This window comes from Pezoporus occidentalis, unplaced genomic scaffold, assembly GCF_034315485.1.
Source record: "Pezoporus occidentalis ecotype Australia unplaced genomic scaffold, CSIRO_AGI_Poc_V1 ctg156, whole genome shotgun sequence".
NCBI classification, from domain to species: Eukaryota; Metazoa; Chordata; class Aves; order Psittaciformes; family Psittacidae; genus Pezoporus; species Pezoporus occidentalis.
The window spans coordinates 1,576,303-1,598,642 of NW_026913383.1; the positions used below are offsets into that span (position 1 = coordinate 1,576,303).

The window sequence follows — 22,340 nt, forward strand, 5'->3', positions numbered from 1 at the left end:
TAGCACTTAGTGTCCATTTCAGCTAGCGTGCTGAGGTCTGAAAATGCCAGCTTTGTTAATGGTGGGCAGAGCACCTCTGCAGCAGCAGTGCAGCAGGCACGAGTGGGTGAATGCAGCACCGTGTTTGGCCATGTGATGGCAGAAGAATGTTTTATGAGTTCCTCTTTCATGATTCTAATGTGAAGATGTTTCTGTGTCTAGTTCTGCATTCCAGGAAGCAGACATAGTAAGCTCTAAGGACAGTGGTCATGGAGACAGTGAGCAAGGAGACAGTGATCATGATGCCACTAATCGAGGTCAATCCTCTGGTAAGTCTGAAAAGAGAATGGAAATAGTAGCTCTTTAGGTAGAGACCCTAGAAAAAAAGAACAGTTACTTACAGGAATATAATACAAGAGTGGCATAAATAATGTGAGCATATTGTAGGGGAGGCTGGGTTTAAGTCAGCTTGCTACTATATCTACCTGGGCAAGGAGATGATTTTCAACCCCTTTTATTCATGGGGCAGAGTTCATTTTACTCATTGGGGGGAGGAGGTGAAAGGTGGGGTTAGTATGTTATTCTGCATCATTTGCTGTAGCAAAACTTCCTGCACATTAAAACAAAGTTGTTGCTACCTTTTGTAATGCATTTTTTCCAGTGACAGCCTCGCAGAATTTCAAAGCGCTAGGCAATTTTGCTTAGTTGGCACTTCAGCTGGCATGGCAGTGTGAAGTGCAGGGGGAGTTCCCAAGGGAAAGAATGAATCCAGGGATTGAATGACAGCCAGACTGTGAGGATTTTTCCTGGGGATCAGTGGAGACACATTGGGTGCTCTGAATGTGTAATACTGTAGCATTTTTTGAGGATTGTTTTTTAATTTAAATTGAGGCGCCATATAGTGTAAGTGATCTCCATGTTAATAAGGCCAAGGTATTCCTAAGTACATCTCTCTCAGTCCTGAGGAAAAAAATAAGTGCTTTAAAAGACTGTGATTTGATTCACCTCAAAAATACGTACATTGCTGTGTTATCTTCATGTGTACAGCTTTCTGTCTTTGCTCTCATACCGTCAGCTTTCTTCTGAAAGGAACGTTTGTTTACAGTCTATGCATTAGAATTCATTCTCACCCTCACACTGCATTTTAGCCACCAATGCTTGTGCTTTCTTCCCTACCACAATCTCCAACTGTCTGGTGTGTCTTAATTTAATACAGTGATTTCTTTTCCCTTGTTTGCTCTATCATGTATAAGGATCCGCTACAAGTGTGTCATACAAAGTCCTGCCAGAGTCTCTCCAGTCGTAAGTTTTTTTCCCCTGCCTCCCATCTTAGAAGACACCAGGGGAAGGGACTCAGTACTGTCACAGCAGTGCTGTCTCACCCGTGTGCTCTGTTAAACTCCCCTATTTATTTTTTTTGAACAGAGCCTTAGGTGGCACGGTTTAGTGTGAGGTGTCCCTGCCCATGGCAGGGGGGTTTAAACTTGATGATCTTAAGGTCCTTTGCAACCCTAACTATTCCACGATTCTGTGATTCTTGCTGCTGTAGTCACTGTGCCCTTAACCATGGGAAACACAGGCACCAGGGGAAGAGGGCCCCTTTATATTGCTGCAAGTCATTAATATGCAGACCTAATGAGACTTGAGAAGAGCCAAGAGTCTCCGGAGCTCCCTGCTTCTTGCAGGGCTTCATGCTAAGTGAACAGTGTCTATTTTGTGTCTGGGAACCTGACAACAAACCAGGTCTTGCCAGAAGTTTACATCTGAACACAGAGCCTCTTTCATTTTTGGCCTATATATGGCGTATGATTTATTGTTGCTTTAAAAAGCAGTGTATTTAGACTCCCCCCACACTTTCTTTTGCACTGTTTCTGATGCAGCAATCAGTGCTACTGAGTTATAAAAAGCTCCCTCTTCTGCTGCCCTCCCTGCATTCCATTTTTTTTTTCCTTTACACATTTTACTGCAGCAGTCATCTCAATTAACATTTCAGTCAGCTTAGTCCCTCAACATAATGAACCATAATAACCAAACAGGAGAGAAAAGAATAAACATCTGCAGAAGGGGCTGGATTTGACTGATGGTGGGAATATAACCATATAGTTGCACATTAACTGAAAGCTATTCTCTTTTAGATGCATTCGGTACTCATTGTGCCTCTGCTCTTTATTCTCTCCATTTTAAAAGTAGTCTATATCTCAGATACGAACATTGGAACTACAGTCAAACTTGGCATTAGTCTTTAGCTGGGTAAATACTTCACTTTCATCATCTCTGTTTTATCAAAATAGGAGAAAAAAAACCCTATATTTTCAAAATAATCTCAAATCTTTAAGAATCTAATGCCATTTATGAACTTCTGTGTTTTCCATGGTGATTACATATGAAGTAATGAAAGGTGATAATTAAGTTTGCTCTACTCACAAGTCACTGAACTGAAACGTCAAATACACAGAACTTCCAATTTAACATACTGGTGCTGTGATTTGACAATAATTCACATGCACAGTTTTTAAATGCTAGTTCTAGATAAGTATTTAAATACAGGTATCTGTAAAAACTGCTTTAGTTTTCTACATACATCGAATACAGTTTTCCTGTAAGTTTTGGGCTGAATCCTGCTGTCATGACACAAAGACTGTGCCCCTTGACCTCAGCAATGGTGAGATATTTTGATACAAAAAGTTCACTCTTTCACCACTCTTGTGGTGAAATTTATGGGGAAAAATAGGAGCATAATCTTGAATGGCTAAAGGGTATATCTGAGGGAACGCCTTCCCAGTTTTTCAGTTGTTCTGGTGCTCTGATCAATTTCTTCTAAATTATTGAAGGAAAACACAGTGGTTGATAACATGGCAGAAGTTTGGGCTGTTCTGGGTTTTGGTTTGTTTTGGATTTTTTTCTGTTTTCTGATAACATGCAGCATCCTATTCATTTTCCAAAGCATTTCATTTTCATCCAGAAATACTCAGTAGGTAATTCACATTGACAAGTAGAACTCACTCCATACCAGTTTTAATCAGCAGCATGTTCTGCTTACAAAACGTGATTTTACTGTTCTGTACATGGCTTTTGTTACTGTCAATAGTGAACAGTCCTGTGGCACACAAGTAGCTATTATGTAGTAATCCATTGCTAGCCAAGCTGACTAGCCATGGTCACAGTCAGTTATTAATTGTGAAGGAGAACATGCAGGATGAAAATCTGTAACCATTTTGTTGATTTATCCTGCACAGTTATTTAGTGACAATATGTTTTACTATGTTTTGAAATAAGATTTTAGTTCACCTCTTCACAAAATGTATTTTCTTAATAGTGATTTAATCATGGTTTGAAACATGCTGGAGTGTATGTAAGAGATTCGTATTGTTCCCTTTAAGGTACCACCTGAATGCCTCCTAATTATCTTCTTACCTACCTTAATGTCCATGAAGTATAAAAGTACTGTCATCTGCATTTAGCGGGGAATGGCAAGTAGTGGGGTACTCAAGAGCCTAATTTTCATGGACTGAGTAGTCATTTCATTAACTGGGATAGGAATCTAAGCTTTTTGCAAAACAACTTTCTGAAAGTGAAGAAGCGCAAGATGTTTTTGGCAAGCAGAGGAGGTGTTTCTCAAACCCAGAGTGTGTATTCTAATTACTTGTGCTCTTCTTTGAAAATTGTTGAAACAAAAGCTACTATTTGTTGTAGAACAAATACAGCTAATACAACACTACTACCTATTATTAACACACTATATTTCAATCATGTTCTGTAGGAGTGATTTCTAAGCATGAGGTTAGTTTATTTCCTATGGTTGATTAAATTCTTGGCCTCCCTTGTGAAATTGCCAGCTTGGGTGCCAGTTAATACTCTGCATGCATGTATGTTTAAATTGTATGATTAGACACCTGTCCTGCAAGATCTGGACTCATGCCATCAACATTTTTCATATGGCTGCTCAGTAGCTGCTCAGCTTTCTCAAGCCACACATGCAGACTTCTTCAAAATACTACCTTTGCTTCACCTTTTTCACTGAATTGGCATGATATGCACTTCGGGAGGAAATACTCAAGATGTGGAAGCCAAGTATGTACTGTCATGTATATACTATAAAATACATCAGCTTAATATATAATCCCCTGGACAGTATATATTGGCTGAGATCTAAAATCAGGCTTCCACTAGTCGACTTTATGAAGGGAATTGATAAGGGTCTAATACAAAGGCACAGGGTGAAATATTGCCCCACACCTCTCTAGTACAGATTAGGTAAACCCTAAGATGGTTAGTATGCATTATTGGAGAAAAGCTATGATATTTCAGTGTTCATACAGAGAAGAATTTGAGAAGTCAGAAGAAGAATTTTAGTTATGAAGGGACAGAGAAAACCAGTATTTGTTCTGAGCCTGTACAGAGTGATAGCCAAAATCAGTTTTGAAGATCACTTCGGCTAAGAGTCTATCTTGGATAAAGTGAGAGCAAACATTAAAATGGCTTAGAAGAGTGCTTTGGCTCAAGTTGAGGGCAGTTTCTTTTTATTTTCTTTCCTTGGGCTACATGCTTAATAATGGTCCAGATAGGGCTTTGAAGTTGGAAGAGCTGAATATTGAAGATGTTTGGGTCTTTATTCATGTTCTCATGCAGATGAAGTCAGTTTTCTCCAAGGCAGCACACCAATTACGTAGTAAGAAAGAGTGATAACAACTCTCTTTCATAAAGTCTAGTTCTTCAGTAGACAGAGTCTTCTACAAAGGAAGTTAACATCATTATCCTTATTTACTGACACAAAACATGAATCATAGGGAAATGAGTAACTTGCTCAAGGTTATACTAACCAAATAGTTGTTCTGGTAATGGAGCTCTGAAAAGGAGGCCTGGTTCCCTACAACATACATATCTCGCATCTAGCTAGTTTTTTCTAAGAAAAGGTACCATGGAAGAAACAGAAAATGCCATTTAATTCCAAGTAAAAGTTATGGAAAAAATTACACATGTAGGAGAAAAAAAAAACACTTCTCAGTAACAATACTATGAAAATATGTTGTCAACATTTAATTTGTATCTTTTTATTACATTGTTTACTCAGGAATACATATGAACGTGTTCATTTATTACTCTAAAGGCTTGGTGTATGGCTCTTCTCTCTTAATTAAATGAAGAAAGAATGCATTATTTTAAAATGGTTTGAGGCCTAAACTGTCTTTAAAACCAATTAGAATTAAATAAAAATAGAAAATTTTAATTTACCCTTTTATAATAGAAAAAAAGAAGTGAACTGGGACTATGCTTCAGAAATGCAACACTGCCACGTATCTGATTCAAAGCACCTATGTTCAGGAAGTTCAGATGCAGATATCAGATACTTAAGTCCTTTCCTAGTTTTGGATTTCATTGGAGGGAGGGGCAGAGGCTCATTTTCCTTCAAAATCTGCAAAGTTAGAGTTGTGTGAGAGCTCATATTGCCACTGGCCTCTCTAGTAATAAAGATTTAAGCAAACAGGAATGAACTAGTGTCCTTTGCCATGAGCTTTTATATGTATACTGTATTTGAAACAGTGCAGTACTTAATCATTTTGCAGCACTTCAAGTGCACTCTCTTTGTATCCACAGAGGACGTTTGAAATTCATAATTCGGAGTAACCTTTAAAATCTCAGTTTAACTGTGTGCAAGGTCTAATATGATAGCTAAATGAAAAATACAAAGCATTTTTCTGTAATGTGGATTTGCAATTATGATAGGTTAGTTCTGAGGGATCATATATATAACCAGATTTATGAGGGAGATGAGATGAAAGTGTTACATTGCTGAACATTTCTTTTTGTTATAAATCAAGAACATGATTCTTGGCGTATGAAGGAGTTCTGTGCTGAATGTCTTACTTCGTTAAGCATGATATATCCTTCCTTCTTGGAAAATAGCAAATAGCCCTGCCTGGTGTTTTTAATGTTTTTCAGTTAGAAACAGAGAATTCTATACCATGACCTGCAGGAAACAGGTGGAGGAAGCATAGCCAGCATTCATAACAAAGTCAATGTAAATATACATGGGTGCCCAGGGATTTCAAATTCAGACTGCCAATCTTAATTTCTCTCCTGTCAAAATGCTAAAACCAAGGGCTTGGATCTGCATCCTTTAAACTCTTAGGGAATACTGCAAGTGATTCAAGTACAAGGAATACCCAGCCCAGGCTTCTTTGAACATTGTGTTCCCATCCTAAACAAGCATTTACATTCTGGCTGTGTGCTCCAGCAGTGTATATTAAAATTCAGATTTATATGTATATAATTTTTCTTATTTTACAAATTCTTTCCTTCACCGGGGGGGAGGGAAGTTTGTCATGTAAGCTTGCGTTTTATGTCTCATACATTCATTACTTTGTTTATTCAGAATCCTGATTTATAGTGGCTGTAACATCTCCTTTATAATAAACTGTTATATAATGCTATTCAGTGCACTGCAGCAGACAAGCAGTATTCAAAAGGGAACTAGAAAAATAATATTTGGATAGAGGCAGTTTAGCAGCTGATGTGAAAACAAAATAGTAAAATGGAGGGTAATTTTCCAGAGGAAATAAAAATTCACGATGGGGAAAGAAAGGGTCTGTCTTTGACTATATATCTTAAACCCAATAATATTATAATATCTACCTCCTCACTGACTAAAGAATATAATTTAATATTTAACAATAAGTTTTCCTTTCTTCTGCTGTCTGTCGTGAAATGTTGAATGAATATGGTCACTGATACACTGTTAGCAAATGTGTGATAATTTTCCTATTAAAAGTAGGAAAGCATATATATGTGTTTACATATAATTTTGCTAGGAAGTCTGAGCATTGAAATAACCATTTTGTGTTAATTTTCAGTGAAATCTTCTGAATGAAAAACGGTCATCAGATTCATAAAATGTCTTGCATAAGATATATTTTTATGCAGACATTTCATCACAAAAGATACACACACATACAGTTTCATAGATATTGTTATATATTAATTTCCTTCTGGGAAGCCCACATCTAAATCTTTCTTTTCAATCTTTGATAGCTACTACCACTACGGAATTTAGAACTCTACAATTTGTACGGCTTGCCTGATGATGTTCATCTGATTCCTTAATCATATCTGCAGTTCACATTTGTATTCTTCAACAGTTCACTAATCAGTAATTTATTTTCAGACTTCTGCATGCCAATTATCAATGCAAGGTTCTAATCAAAACTGGACCTAGCATTGTGTATTACTTAATTTAAAATTAAAAACTCATTATGAAGTTAGATGAATCTGAGATGAAAAGCTTTTTTTCTTCCTTCATATTTTTTCTAAGTAACTGCCTTTAGTACTGAATCACTTGTTGATAGCTCAGAAGGATTCTTGCTTGCTGAAGAGATTGTTATTTGTAGTGTGAGATAACCACATAAATATTACTAATATAAGTCAAATTATGGTTCAAAACAGTGGTAGAATTCTTAATACTAATCCTCTCATTGGATATCAAGCTAATCCAGTTCTTTACAGTGTTGGCTGGTGGATGAGCTACATTGCATGAATCTTATTACAGATGTTCAAAATTTTTGCCTTTTTCTCTTGCAAGTCGTGTCATTTTTTGTAATTCTAATGCAATGCTTGTAAATGCAATGTTTATAACAGATTTAGTTCAGTTTTGACATGCAGCTATTCTAAGACACTCAGTCCTCTTTATACCAGAAAAAAGATATTTCTTTTCTGCTTTTCGGTGCGATGTTGAACATCAACTTGGATACGCTGGTGTTTATTTTACTCTATGCTTATGATTTCATACACCATTCCTCTCAAAACAATTATAATCCAGCAACTTAGTGACTCACAATCAGGAAAGACTCTTTTGGAAAGCTGATCTGAAGGTAATCAATAGAAGCATAACTTGTCATTTGAAATCTTAATAGCCTTAAAAGATTTGTAAGCAAACAGTTCTCTGTTGGCAGGGACTAACAGTTACTTATATAGGGGAAGCATTAACTATTTTGTCAAGGTATCCACAGCCATGTCACATCGGACTACAGCTACTTTTGTACCATTAATTACAGTAATTTATTATAGGATTCTGTCCCCTTACTTGGATGACTTTACAATAGTAAGGGCTGCTGCAGTAGCAGTGAAACTATCTCTGAATGATGTAACAATTAAATAAGCCATCCTGATCACTTAAAAGCTGTATTCCTACTTTGTAACATCTGCTTTTACTATCAGTAGGCTCTGTCTGGAGACTAACATATGCACAGATAGTTCCTTTATAGAACTCATTAATATTTCATTCTCATAAATGAAATATGTGGTTCCTTAATCAGGACATTTAATTTCTTTGGTCAGGGATACATTTATGTAGAAACAATTCCTTCGTGTTCTTAAACAAGTATTTTCAACTGCTGAATCACAGACATCAATTTATAAGTGGAACTGAACCTTATTTTAATGGGTTCTGAACAGTGAGATCTGCAAGTTGAGATAGACTTTCCAACACCTTTCTTCTTGTGATATTTTTGTGTGTGCGTGTGACATTCTGGAATTCAGTTACACTTATTAAATGTTGTCCTTGAATCCTGAAGACTGGACAATCAGATGTTTTTTTTGTTGAGGAGATGAAAGTAGTGGAAGAAGTTCTTACTTCCTCTTTTTACTTTTCTCTTGTCTTGGCATAATCTTTCTTATCTGTCAGCAGCTGTTCATGATGCTGAAGCTTATATGTGTAGTTTCTTTTTCTCTCATGCTTGCAGGCATGGATCTCTTCTCCAATTGCACAGAGGAATGTAAAGCACTGGGCCACTCAGATCGGTGCTGGATGCCTTCCTTTGTTCCATCCGATGGACGCCAAGCTGCAGATTACCGCAGCAATCTGCATGTACCTGGCATGGACTCCGTTCCAGACACTGAAGTGTTTGAAACACCAGAAGCCCAGCCGGGTGCAGAAAGGTCCTTCTCCACTTTCGGCAAAGAGAAGGCCCTTCACAACACTCTGGAAAGGAAGGAGTTGGATGGACTGCTGTCTAATACACGAGCGCCTTACAAACCACCATATTTGAGTAAGTACTATTCAAAAAGCCGCATGAAAGCGTTCCCTTTGCGGGAATAAAAATTAGCTCTTTCTGCTATTCATAGTAGGGATAATACAGACATCATTTTAGGAGCAGTGGGGAAAAATGGCTTCTCTTGGATTCAGGCACCGCTGAAGAAGGCATTGTTCAGTGCTTTTGAAAAAAAGACAAAACCTTGGTTGTTTTTAGTATGACATGATAGTCAACAACAAAAGTATCAGCTGATATCAGTGGGGGAGTTGCTCAATTTTGTTTTCTGATGCTGGATTATTTCCAAAGTTTTTTTGGATAGATTGTTTAAACATTGACATCGCCCAGCTAACATTTTTTGAGACTAAAATTGAGAGAGCTGTCCTAGGAGCTTCTTTTTATGATTAAGCAGTATCTTGTGAATAAACAGTGTGTGTGTTATTTTGAAGTAACTATAAACATAGTTAGCATTCAGGGTTGCAAGGAAGAAGTCAAAACTTTTTGCCTTCAGTCTGATCATCTTTCAGCCTACATAGTACTGACTTTTGTCAGTGCTCTTCTGTGCCTTCTGCTTGTTCCAAAATCTTGCCTTTTTCTTTAGTAATCCTTTTGACTATGGCTGGGTGGTATGAAAGAGTGTGATAGATCTCAAAAAGATCTTCATAATTCCTTTTGGAGTCTCAGCCAGTTGTAGAACCCTTGAGTAATACTTTGATCTAATATGTCTTTTCATTCTACTTAGCAGCCTTCTGTGTTTTATTAGAGACTTTAATCTCCTTGACTTCAAGAGTTTACAATGTTTATCTCATCCAAATAAGCCAAAGACATTAACACTGCAACACATATCCTTTTTAAAGCAACAGGAGTCCTTTAGGACAGCAGATCAGGGTAAAAAAAAAAAAGAGAATCTCACTGAATCATATTAATTTCTTTATTTTAATAAAGTGTTTAGTTGTTTTGAGGGGTGCTGCACTGGCAGTCCTGGCATGTGAAGATCTTTGCTACAGATCATACTCAGAACAGACAGGTCAGTTCTCCCATCTTAATTAGTTTTCCAGGTATTTCAGTCTTTGAGAAAGGTCTTTTTGCCACTTTATTTAGTTTTGCTATACTGAAAACTTCTAAATTTGGAAACTAATTCTCATATGTGAATGCCATTCCTAAAAAACGTGTCCCGATATGATCAGTTTATTTTGTGTAGGCTGTCAGGTGTCAATCACCTGGTTGTACTCTAAAGACCAGTGTGAAACTTCACTTAACTATGACCTAACAACTCATAACTGTTTTTCCCAAGCTGGTCTTCCATCATTTACATCTAAGAATCTTAGTAGTAAGATGTACTCTAGCAGTACTAATTCAATCTCCATCACTTCATTTAAAAATTTGTTTTGTAGCACCGATGGTCTAATCAAAACAGAGTTCTGATGTAGTCTGTGCATTACAATGGTGATTTTATCTGGTGACACAACAAGGGTAGTTCTGTTCTGGTTTATTCTAGGCCTGGGAGTTTTATTTGAAACAACAGTGAAATACCTATTTTATTGACAGTTTAGGGATTTTATATTTTGTTCAGCTAACATAAGCAGTATTATTGAACAACGTGCTTACATATAGACACTGGTCTACATTTTACACTTTCCTGGACAAGGGCATAAAAATTGGAGGTAAAATGTGGGAAGTAAACAATATAAAGGAGTGATATTACATAATCCACACTTAATAATCCAGGTTTAATTTTGCTTTTTTTCTTTGACCTCAAAGCTAAAACTGCTAAAAAACAAGAGTAATATTTCGCTGTTTTATTTTCTCTTGTTGAATATTTTCTTTAGTAAAATTTTATATTATAGTTGTATAGCAAATAACAAGAGCAAAGAGAAGAAAGTGAGCACAATAGTTGTAACAATGAGTAAATAATTATTAATAATTAATAAAGCAAGAAGAATTCTTAAGACGAATTTCATTCAGAAGGAACTTTAGTTGAGCCACTGGGTAATTGCAGCTGTAATAAAATTAAATTCAACTTCTTACTAAAGAAGGTCATATCAAAATCAGTTTGTCAGTAAAATGATTTAAAAAAAAAGTATGAAACAGAACCTTCATATTCAGCAAAAATACTGTATAAAAAGTTGCAGCATGTATAAAAATGGACATATAAAAAATCAGTAGCAAAGAAGAAAAAGTATATTGCAGAATACAAAGCCTATATGAACTAAAGAGGTCTCTTAAAAAAAGAAATGTTCTTAAGCAAAACAACCACAAAAGAAGCATAAGTTCTAGCAGGTAAACTTTAGGATAGCAATTAGTGGAGATAAGAGGGATTAGGGGAAATAGCCAAAGGCATGTGAATATAGACAATTTTTAAGACGTCAAGTGTAGTAAGCTAGTAGAGAGTTGGTGGGTCTCTTGAGCTGCAGTTAGTGAGGACAGGGACATTGCAGAGACTCTAAACTGTTTCTTGCATTTATATTTACTAAGGGAGGGATGGAGGAAGAAAGCCATATTCAGAAAGCCACAGTCCCAGGTAGCCATTTCAAATAAATGTGCATGACTAAGTCATGGAAGAGGATGTTGTTGAAAAATTGACTAAAACAAGTTAGAAGTCAGTGGCTTTTGTGTTTCTTTAATTTTCAGTTTCTAACAAAAGCTAGTAACCAAAGAATGACAGATAACAAATGACAGATAATGTGCTTATTGTTTAAAAAAGTGCTAGAAAATTTTGTACAGTAGAAACCAGTGAGAAATGCATAGGACACAAAATTATAACGTTGGGGGTTCAGGAATAAAGTAGCTGGCATCTGTCCAGGATAACTGCACAGAAAGATTGTCAAGCTATTAGAATTTTGGTAGAGTATGTGGGAATTAATCAATATAGTGTATTTGAACTGTCAAAAAAAAGCCTTTAACATTGCTTTTGTTTAGTAGAAGAAGCTACAAAAGTAAGCAAGTGTTGACACAGGGCAGAGCATTACCAGACTCTCTGCCCAAGGTAAAAATTCATAAGGATAAATAAAACATTTTAGCAGAAGCAGAGTTCCCCAAGTGTTTATGCAGAGATCCATGGAGTTAAAAGAATTAATTAGCTGAAATGAGAGAAATGATGCGGTATTTGCAGATGACAGAAAATGGTTTAGATCAATCAAGTTTCCAACAACCAAGTATGCCCACATTGCACAGCGGTGCATGGTCCAGAAAAAAAGTCTGCTTCTGACCTAGCTTGCTCTGAATTGAAAGCTGCAGAGCAGTGTCAACACAATGGAACAACTGGGTGAGCTTACTTTTTAAGTTGTGCCATTAACACAATAGCTACAAATATAAACCAGTATCTCTATGTGGAGCTTTTACTGTGCCATATGAGTGAATCTGCTGAGGTTTGTGTCAGGTTGGTGGTTCCTTCACTGTGTTCCAATGGACATGTTCAGTGCAGAACCTTGGAAATGACAGACGAGGAAGGCGATGTAGATTATGAGAAATTTGAACTCTTCTTGAGGAAAAAAGACCATGGAATAATTCGAGTAATTCCTGGAAAAGTATCCCCCAATGTACAAAGCCAGCAAGAAGCAAATAAAATGCCAGGTTGTAAAAAGGAATTGGATTAAAAATACAAAAAAACTATTACAAAAACCTTACAGAAAATATATCCCTATATTGCTCTAGTTTATTAATGCCATAGAAATACATAGCATAAAAGCAAAAATGCTAAAAATATTTCTATGCAAACTCATATCAGAAGTTTATTACCAATTAATTCAGACAATCTGTGATAGGGACATGAAGTAAAAAAAAAGGAGACTGCATGAAAGCTGGGCACTTTCATTTGCCATTCTCAGTGATAAGAGCGCAACAAGGCAGCAAAAGTTGAAGGGCAGGTAGGTCATAAACTAGTAAAATCATTCATGTTTGATAAGATGGTACACACTTGACGCAAATAATACAGTAATTGTAAAATTTATTATTTTGGGGCATGATTGAAACCAAAGGCTCACTACTGGGGATTTGGGTGTATTTTTCTGTGTTGCTTGAGGTCATTGCATGGATAAATGAAACCAGAAGCAGCTATGTTTAAAATTATATTGTAGAAAAGGATATAAATGCTCATACTGGAAAGGGTTTCTCTGTATCCCATTGTCAAATTTTCACCTTACTGGTCTAAGCCATTAGATTTATTCACACACCAATTTCTACGTAAACATACATGTTCTGTTCATTATTTTAGTAGAGTACACCAAAAGTATTTTGTACTCAAAAGTGTTTTGTACTTTTTGAACTCAAATAATATAGTATAAAGAATATATTTTCACTCATGTTTTAAGTATTTATTATGAATACAAGTTATAAAATTGTGATGGAATCAATAAATTGTGGTGGGATTGAAAACATACAGTGTGTCCAGGATTCTTCCAATGTATACGCACTTCTTAGTGCATAATTTACACTAACTTTTCTTACTCATCCATGTGATTTGAATACTGCCCTTCTTCAAACAGTTAAGAAATTTTCATAATGATTTGAATGTTCATAAAATACGAGATTCTGAACTTGACTGGAGAAAATCAGTGAAATAACACTGATGAGGAAAAAAAACCCAGACCTACCTTTTGAACAGTTCCTATATGTTTAAAGTAGATTCTGAGCATTTCTATTTATTTTTTTTTTTTTTATGCAGTGGTGGTTATATTAACCATTATTTTTAGAAGTATTCCTATTGTAGTGACCGAAACCTAATGCAAAATTCAAACACTGTTGTGCTGGATTCTGTAAATTATCTAACAGAGACTGTCTTCACAATGAATACCTGATCAGTCTGATTCTGATTTATTTCTAGTACTTTGGTCCAGGTACTGAGAAGGTAACAGTGGGATCAGCATCATTACATCCAGTAGTGCTTTGGTCTATAATTTACAGTATTTTTATGTAATTGTGGATCATTCTAGATGTGCATTCCTTTTATAGTACTTGAGAATTTTCCTAGTGTTACATACTCACTTTAGTGATAGAACATTTTTTTCTTCCTATTAAGAATCTTGATATATGAACGCAGTTAAAAATTGACACAATACCTTAAGTTTGTCTGTAGAAATACTTACTTTGCTCTAAAAAAATTGCTTTAGCACAGGTTAAGCTACTTCAAAAGCCAGTTAAAATAAACTACATAAAGGCAAATTTTACTACGCAGATTAACAGTGTTTCTACAAGCAGATATTCTGAAATATAGCAGGGTTTTAAAGTAGCCCCCTAATTAGCTCTGCAATATTTTCTACATACACACAAGCATTTTCATCTTCATTGATGAAACTATATCATTATCTTGGTAATTATTGCCAACACCATCAACCATTGAGTGAGGATTTTATCGTATGAGGATTTTATCGTATTAGGTATGACATAGGTATATATAGAGAGAGAATAAAAAAGCTGGTCGCTTCGCCAAAAAGCCGGCCATTAAGCAAAGCAAATTGGAAGGGGAAAAATATCCCCTTTTTGGGGATTTTTTGATTTGTGTGGCATAGTTATTAAACATCAACACTACCTTTGACAGATGCACATAGATTCAGGGTAGCAGAGTCAAATGACTTGCATGGGACTTGTTTGTATTATCCAAAATCTTCAAAGGTGAACTTATCCTTGTACTATAGCCTCTGTTCTGTAGCCATCGACTCACCCTGCAGTAGAGGTACTGTGAAGTTCTGTGTGCAGTCAGGGAAACGTGGGTCTGAGCAAAAGTCTCTATGTTTGTGTGAAACTATAGATGTAGTCCGACATTCTTGTTCTACAAAATATTTTTCACATGTTCAGCTTGACTTATACTAGTCAAGTTGGTGTGCAAATGAAATCAAAAAGCTTTAAAAAGTCTTACGCACAATTCAGTGTTTAGGAATTGGACCATCAATTCATTTCCAATAATCTACTACAGAGCTAGCAGAAAGAACAGTTTAACTTACAGTCATTATCCATCGCCCTGATTAGATTAGAACAAATGACCTAGAGGAGAAAAACATTCATGTGTTTATACCAGGACAAGAAGTGCCTCACGATCCTTTGATCATTTTTCAAAGGAATAAAAAAAGTGCATGTAAATATTTTTGGGGTATTTTGATCTAGTTAGGATCATAAAGGCCTATTTCTGCATGGCAGGATATGTAACACAACATTTCCTGCTGATGTTTAACATAAATATAGGAAAGATATTTTAAGCAAGTAGTCTTTGCTGTTTTGGAGAAGTTCTCAAAAAAAAGAGGAAATTACAATTTTGTGTATCTACTAATGGAAGAATTTCTTTGGGTTTTTGGGGTGTTTTTTTTTTTTTTTTTTTTTGTTTAGTTACATCTCCTTTCTGGAGATTATTTGTGTAGTTTTGTCACAGCTGTGATAGACACTATAGCATTGCATTTGCATAAACATAATAGCTATTTTGAATGGGATACTTGCTAATTTTTTTTTTTTTTTTAAATTAGGCCTGTCTATAGTTTTACTTTTAAAATTAACCTATTTGGTTTCTAATACAAATCAGGTAAACTTGTGAGCTGTCTGATCCCTTCATTAATAATTTTTAACTTGAGTTATGATTTTCACACATACTTGAAGTAGAAATGCAATATACTTTGAAATAAAAGCAAACAAATTGGCACCAATAAGTTGCATGTACAAATTACAGTTCTTGGGGTAAGAAGAAAGGAAACATTGTGATGCTGGATTAAAAAAAAAACAAAACAAACTGAACTGGCATTCAAATGCAATTTTTATTGGTATGAATAAACAAATGATGTGTGCATAGTAAAAGAGTTGTTCCTTTTTGAATAGTATGGTTTTGTACTCAAAAAGAATGTTAAAATTGTATCTTTCAACTTTAATTCTGATCTGCATAGCTGAATATCCTGCATTTCCTGCTACAGACAGTGAAACTCTTCACTTATATTCAGGAGTTTATCTCTGGGACAGGGTACAGTTCTTATTTCTGGACAAATGAGAATGGCTTTGTACGTGCAAAATTGCTCAGCAAAAGTGGAGGCTGAGTTGAAAAGATGACATCTAACAATGCTAGGAAACCTAATTAAATACTTTTCTAAAAAATCCAATCGAACGTCTCTATTTTTTTGCTTTATCTGAAATGCTAAGAGATTTATTCACTTACACCTCAAGTTTGCCACTTCAGATACAACATCTCAATTAGGTAATTAAAGATTTACAAAACCTAAAATAAACAGGTAATACCAATTAAAATATAATAAGGGAAGAGCAAGGCTATGATGTAGTTTTACTTGTTATTGTTGGCACTCTGTGTTTTGAATAAACCACTTATAATGATTCATTGTTCAATGATTATTGCATAACTTCTGAAAGGTATTTTTATCTCACATTCATAACTGGTTTGCATTCTTCATCAGAACATACTCCTCTTGCAGCTATTGCTCAAAGGGAGGAACACTTACAGAGTATTACTGCAATAATGGAAAGGAAATGGATACTTCAGATAGTGAAATTAGAAAGGAATATATAAATATGCAATGAAAACAATAAAAAAAAAGCATTCTTGTTTTACTTTCAAAGCACAGGGTTAGCTGTTATATATAAATACTGTTTGCTTGAATCTGTTTATGTAACTGTCATCTTGGACAGAATTAACAGTACCCTCTACTGCACAAAATACTGGTGAAAACATGTACCCATTTTTAGGTTTACATAGCATCTTTTACCTTAGACAACTCTAGAGCTCTTTGCAACTACAGTGCAGGAAAATAACTGAGCAAGTTAAAACAACCTGAGTAACTGTTACTTGAAAGAAAATTATATTTTTAGTTTGTCTTTAAAACATGTCATTCCGACTGTTTCTTGTCCTCTAGTAGCTGTAGAAGGCTGTATTTGCCAGTTCTGACTGGAACACATAGAAGTCTTGTATATCTGGCTATCTCAGATTGGTGCGATATTTATTCATTTATGTAATTTATGAAAAAGATCAGCCCAAAGATTGCTTGAAGTTGAGGAGTAATTTTTGAGATTACTGTGTTACGCCGGTTAAAAATTCAAAAATGCTTCTTGTCCTACAAATTTAAATCCTGTGACAAAAGTAATTTAGCCACTTACTGACATGAGTCTCTTTGGAAACCAATAAGATGTTTGCAGTTAAAATTTTCAAAGGCACTAAAGTTATTTATTTTTGATAGGCAAATTCTATTCATTGCGAATAAATGCTGTTCTTAAATGTACAAACCTCTTTATTGTGACAGTCAGGAGCTGGAGAATTGAATGTGTGCCTAATCTTGGGTTTGTTCTCAGCAAAGTCTTTTTCTCTCTGCTTGCGTCCACCTGAGGAACTCCTTGGCCTGCACAGCAGAGGAAGTTACTCTTGTTTCTGTCCCTTTTGCTGCACACAGTCACTCTGATTTTCCAATGTCATCCACTGTTCCTTTTTCAATTTCTTAGCCAAAGAAGGAAAAATAGGGAAAGCCATTTAAAGAATGCAACAAATAGCCAGTAAAAGAAAGAACTGCATCTATTTATTGTGTTTGGACAAGCACGCTACAGGGATTGGTGTTGCTATTTATGTGGCAAGCATATAAACAGCTCTATTTGTACACTAGCCACTGAGAATCCACCGCTAGCAGTAGCATGGCTGCTGCTGGGAAGTACCTGTCAATATATTTAATTTGTTTTAGAAACGTAGTATGGTGATGTCAGAAGAGTGAAAAATGATGTATTTGGTACCTTATTCTAAGACAGGAAGTAGGAGATACAGACAATTAGAATATAATTTTAACTTCAGTACCTAATAAACTAAATGCGATGATAGCAATCAGTGTGGATTCACTGAAAATCCAAACTCTCAAACTCTTTCTTTGATAGGATAACGGTGCTTATTGGTTGGGGAAACTATTAGGGACATGGGGAGGCAAATCTGCAGAACTTGCTTCCTAAATTCTGCCTGAAAATTCTGTGCATATATGAGTTGCAAGAGTAAATCTGCATTTCTTGCATATGCATGAATTTATTTCGTATGTGTAAATGATGTTATTTTACATGACGTTTTCACAGGTAATCAAGAATAATGTGAATTAGAAAGGAAAAAAAATGGATGCAGAGTAGATTCACCAAAGAAGTTACAGGGATGACAGACTCCTGTTTTAGCAAGTGACCTGAGTCCTCTGACTTTATCTTTTCACCTCCAGCATCATGGCTGCATTCAGCACTGGAAAAGGATTTATTAAGGAAACTGCTTGAATGCAACCTTTCTTTATTCATAAGGAATTTTGTAGGTGTTGATACTGTGGATTCATCTTATGTCAGGGTAAAATTCTGTCACTTTGTGACTTCTTTAGTTGCCTGTTTGTGCTTTAATTTGACATCCATCTATTCTGAACTGGAATTTAGACAACAATTGAATGTCACTGCACACAGCTGCGGGTACTGGTAGGAACTGAGGTCTAAAGAAGTTCTTGCTTACAAATGAGATGCAGTAATAACTGCTTTTTCTGCTCTACCTGAGGTGAAGTGCTGTGTGCTTTGTACTTGCAATATTCTTCATGTCTGATATGGCTCCACTGCTTCTAATTATTAAACAGCATCCTTCCCAGCACTGGAATGCTATTTTCTGTTCTCCTGCGCTCTGTGGCTGCCTGTAGCCTGTGTCAGCTAGCTTTCTTCCCTAACAAGTCCTAGACATGATGCAGGTGTCAGAGCACAGGCCAGGAACCATTCCTGGAAGGAGATTGAATATGGTCGAACTTTATGGCTCCCATATATTGCTGGATATGGCTGAGAAATTTTAATAATGTGGATATAAATCATTTCATTCTTGTAGTCGTAAGTGACAAAGAAGCATGGGCAAACCTCATTCATGGATAGAAATGAAGCCAATATGTCTTTTTGAATAGGAGAAGTTTCAAAAGGATTGTCAGACGTTTATATGACACAATTAAGTATATTGTCTTGGTAAACTGGGAAGGACTCTCTGAAATCTGAGTGTATGCCACTCATGAAAAATAATGTTAAGTACTGTCCTTTATAAATTGCAAATTAAAACATTTACAAAAAGAGAGAGGGCATACCTGCCAGATCCTGATGCCACCTAATTCCTGTTAGGAGAGGGAGGTGGTGGAGGAAAGATCAAGGCAACGAGAAGTTTTGTAGGATTACACAGTGTGATGCTGATGTAATACTGTAATGCATGTTATCTTGTGTAAGAACAAGTAAATTTCATTATTTCAGGCCAAATCCACCATGACTAATTTAGGCACCTCTGGAGGCCACCAAATGGTGACTTGTACATGTCTTCTGCCTCGAATCTTTTGGGAAGTTAGGCACTTAGGAGCAATTTAGGAGGAATGGCTTTTCTCCCCAGGGCGCTGAGAATTTTAAGTCACATTGTAGCCAGCCTTTAGTGAATTCTGCATTGGTTAACTCTTGGACTGACATGTTCATTTTTAGGCTTGTCAGCTTAAAGAGATTTATATAGTAGATTTCAGAAGAGTGCAATAAAATGGTGAATTTTGAAGCAAACAGACAAAACCCAACTGAAAACCACATGGAGGAAAAAAAGAACAATACTGAAGAGAAGAAGGCATTGCTGCATGCAAATACATAAGCAAATTTTGTGAAAAGAAATAAAAGCCAGGGGAATCCAGTACTGATATTACTAAGGATAATACCAAAATTGTTAACTTGGAGTGAATCAGGAAGATTGGGAATATGCTACTAGAAAGCGCATGCATTTCTAGAGCAAGTAGTTGATGGAGAATATGGAGTATTCCTGGGGACTATGATTGCTAATTTTGACATATATCAGAAATAATTTAGGAGTTATTTAATTGGTCTTAATGCAATACATAATTATAAGAACTCATGTAAAATTAAATATTCCATTATTCTCTGAATATAATGGTAATGCCATGTATTATCTTTAGTGTTTTCAGGTAGCTAGTATAGTTATAATAGTACAGAAAGACAAAAATGCTTTCTTCTGCTCACTGTATCTTGTGGGAAAACTGTCTTCGGTATTTTTTATGGTACAGTATATAATATAGCTTAGCACTCTCTGTGCTGAATTGTAGTAGCTAGAGCATTGTTTCTGTAGTAAATAATGGCAACCAGAGATAAATCAAATCTGACGTGTATTATGCCACTGGGCTGTTGCTGCAGTGAAAAAAAAAAGTCAACATTTAGAACAGAAAATCAAATGCACATATCTTATGTGCCCCAGAACAGTAATTGCAAAACCCAGGACTTGGTTCAAAACAAAATCCTTCTTAATCGTATGTTTAATGTAAAGCACCTCTTTATTAAAGTCAGTGCTTAAAGTTAAGCCTATGCCTGAGGATAGGCCTAAACAAAGGGAAATTTTGTCGCATGACCTGGGACTTGGGTACTTAAGTACTGAAATGTTTTGGTTTGGTTTGATTTTTTTCCCAGAGGATAAGCTAAGTCCATGTACAGTATAAATCTTAGAGCACTCAGTAGTACCAGAGAAACATTGCAGTGACTGTCGTGATGTGTCAACACTGTATCAGGCATCCCTCTTGCAATATGAAAATATTTACCAAGACATGTTGCAAACATCAAAAATATCTTTTTAAGTGTGTACTTTCTAATCTTGAACTGAAGCTAATAGAAATGGCAATGTGTGTCAGTCAGAAATTTGGTCAATAAACTGTTTTTAAAAAATCTGTTGTTCAGATTTCAGAAGTGGTGGTTTTGTATTTAAATACAAAGGACAAACCTCTTTCCCCTTTTTTGTAAGTAACACTATCGCAGGTAACACTATTAATCATGTCCAGTAAATTACGGTCAGTGCAGTGTTCACCAGTGACAAATTTTGACTTGGCAGGGAATCACTGTTTCTTGAATCGCTTTAATTGAATTTAGACATGGAAATGTATGCATTTAATGCAAGACAAAAGGGCAATATATGTGGTTACATTTTTTACTTTTTACAAAAGATAGCTTTTTGACATAATCACCTTTGTTCCAGAAGTAAAGGTGTATTTGCAAAGGAAGGAAATATTTTAATGGTCTGTGGGATTTATTTATTTAGCTAAAAGCAAGTCTATTTCCAGAAAAGATTCAGTGCAATATTTGCAAACTTTTGCATTTTACCCTACTTCATTTATTCACAGCCTGAAGATTTAAGGCTCACTTCTTTTCTTTCTTTGTTTCAATGAAATCTGGGCAATTGTACCCATCAGTCCAGATGCTGTTTGTTTGGTTTAGAATCGAAATTTGTATTTGGGGTTTTGCAGATCCCAGAAAGAACTTTTCAGTCATACTGAATTCCGTATCTTTATTAGGGACAGTCTGCCTTGGTGCAATGCACATGTTCGCCTGCAGGAGCTCTCCTGCCTTTCCTATCTTGTCACGTGCCAGAAATGATCAGGCAGAATGTGGTCTCGTTCTTACCTAACTCCGTTGGTGGCTTTCAGGAGTCTTCAGACATATACATAAGCACATAAACAGTGGCCACCAGAGCCAGCTGACTCACTGAGATTAGGGAAGAGTTGGCTTCTTTTTTTTAAAGTACAAAAGTAAGTATGTTCCATCTTTTTGTCAATTATTTGATGTAATACCAACTCAACAGGATCACATTTATTGTGTAAAATGTAACATGGGCATCTGGAACACAAGCTATTTTACCCAGGCTTGCTCTACAGAGTACATAGATTTGAAGCACAAAATCTCTTAAATAAAGCCATGGAAGAAAACGGGGAAAAAACTTCCCCTTAAAACTAGTTCATGAGGACGAAGTGTAGGAGTAAAATGCTATTTTCATATTTGTGTACCAAAGTTTATTGGACTTGGTTAGATAATCTGTTTTTGTAACAGCAGTAGTGGAATTTTCATAAAATACTAGCAGTGCTTTAAAAAGCCTCTTTAAGTAATAACTCATTTAAAAAAAAATACTATGGATTGCAAAAGATACTGAATTGACACCTGCAATGACTGGCATTTTCATCCACAGAACATGGGTGGCTGCAGAGTAATCCCTATCCTTCATCCCCCAGCCCAAGCCGTGTGTCTCACCCTTTACCTGGATGCACCACTTCAAAGGGTGAGGGAACTATAATAGTTTACTCTGCATTCCCATTCACTTGCTGACCTCTTTCCAAAAATATAATTGCTGATAACTGAACTAGAGCTCCACGTTATTTCATATAGATTATCTTTTACCACTACTTAAGTCCCAGTCTCTATTCAATTGGTGTAAGATTGCTGAATTTGCAGCCTGTTGGTTGTCACTAGAATAGTCCATTTCTCTGTCAAAGCTAATGGGACTTAGTGAAGGGCAATATTTCATCTGCTACATTTAACATATAGACTGTAAACCAAACCATAAAAGTAGTGTTAAAATTAATA

At 35.9% G+C, this 22,340-nt stretch overlaps 1 protein-coding gene across 5 annotated transcripts in view; it reads left to right on the top strand.

Moving 5' to 3' along the window:
• Positions 1-22,340, top strand: part of PCDH10 (protocadherin 10) — a 33,419-nt gene that overhangs the window by 5,428 nt on the left and 5,651 nt on the right. For 2 of the 5 annotated variants that reach the window (XM_062611722.1, XM_062611723.1), the window contains exons 3-4: positions 202-308; positions 8,691-9,020. In XM_062611722.1, coding sequence (XP_062467706.1) covers positions 202-308; positions 8,691-9,020 — 437 coding nt within the window. Of the gene's footprint in view, positions 1-201; positions 309-8,690; positions 9,021-21,945; positions 22,036-22,340 lie in introns of all 5 variants that reach the window. The other 3 variants (XM_062611719.1, XM_062611720.1, XM_062611724.1) reach the window with 3 other exon arrangements.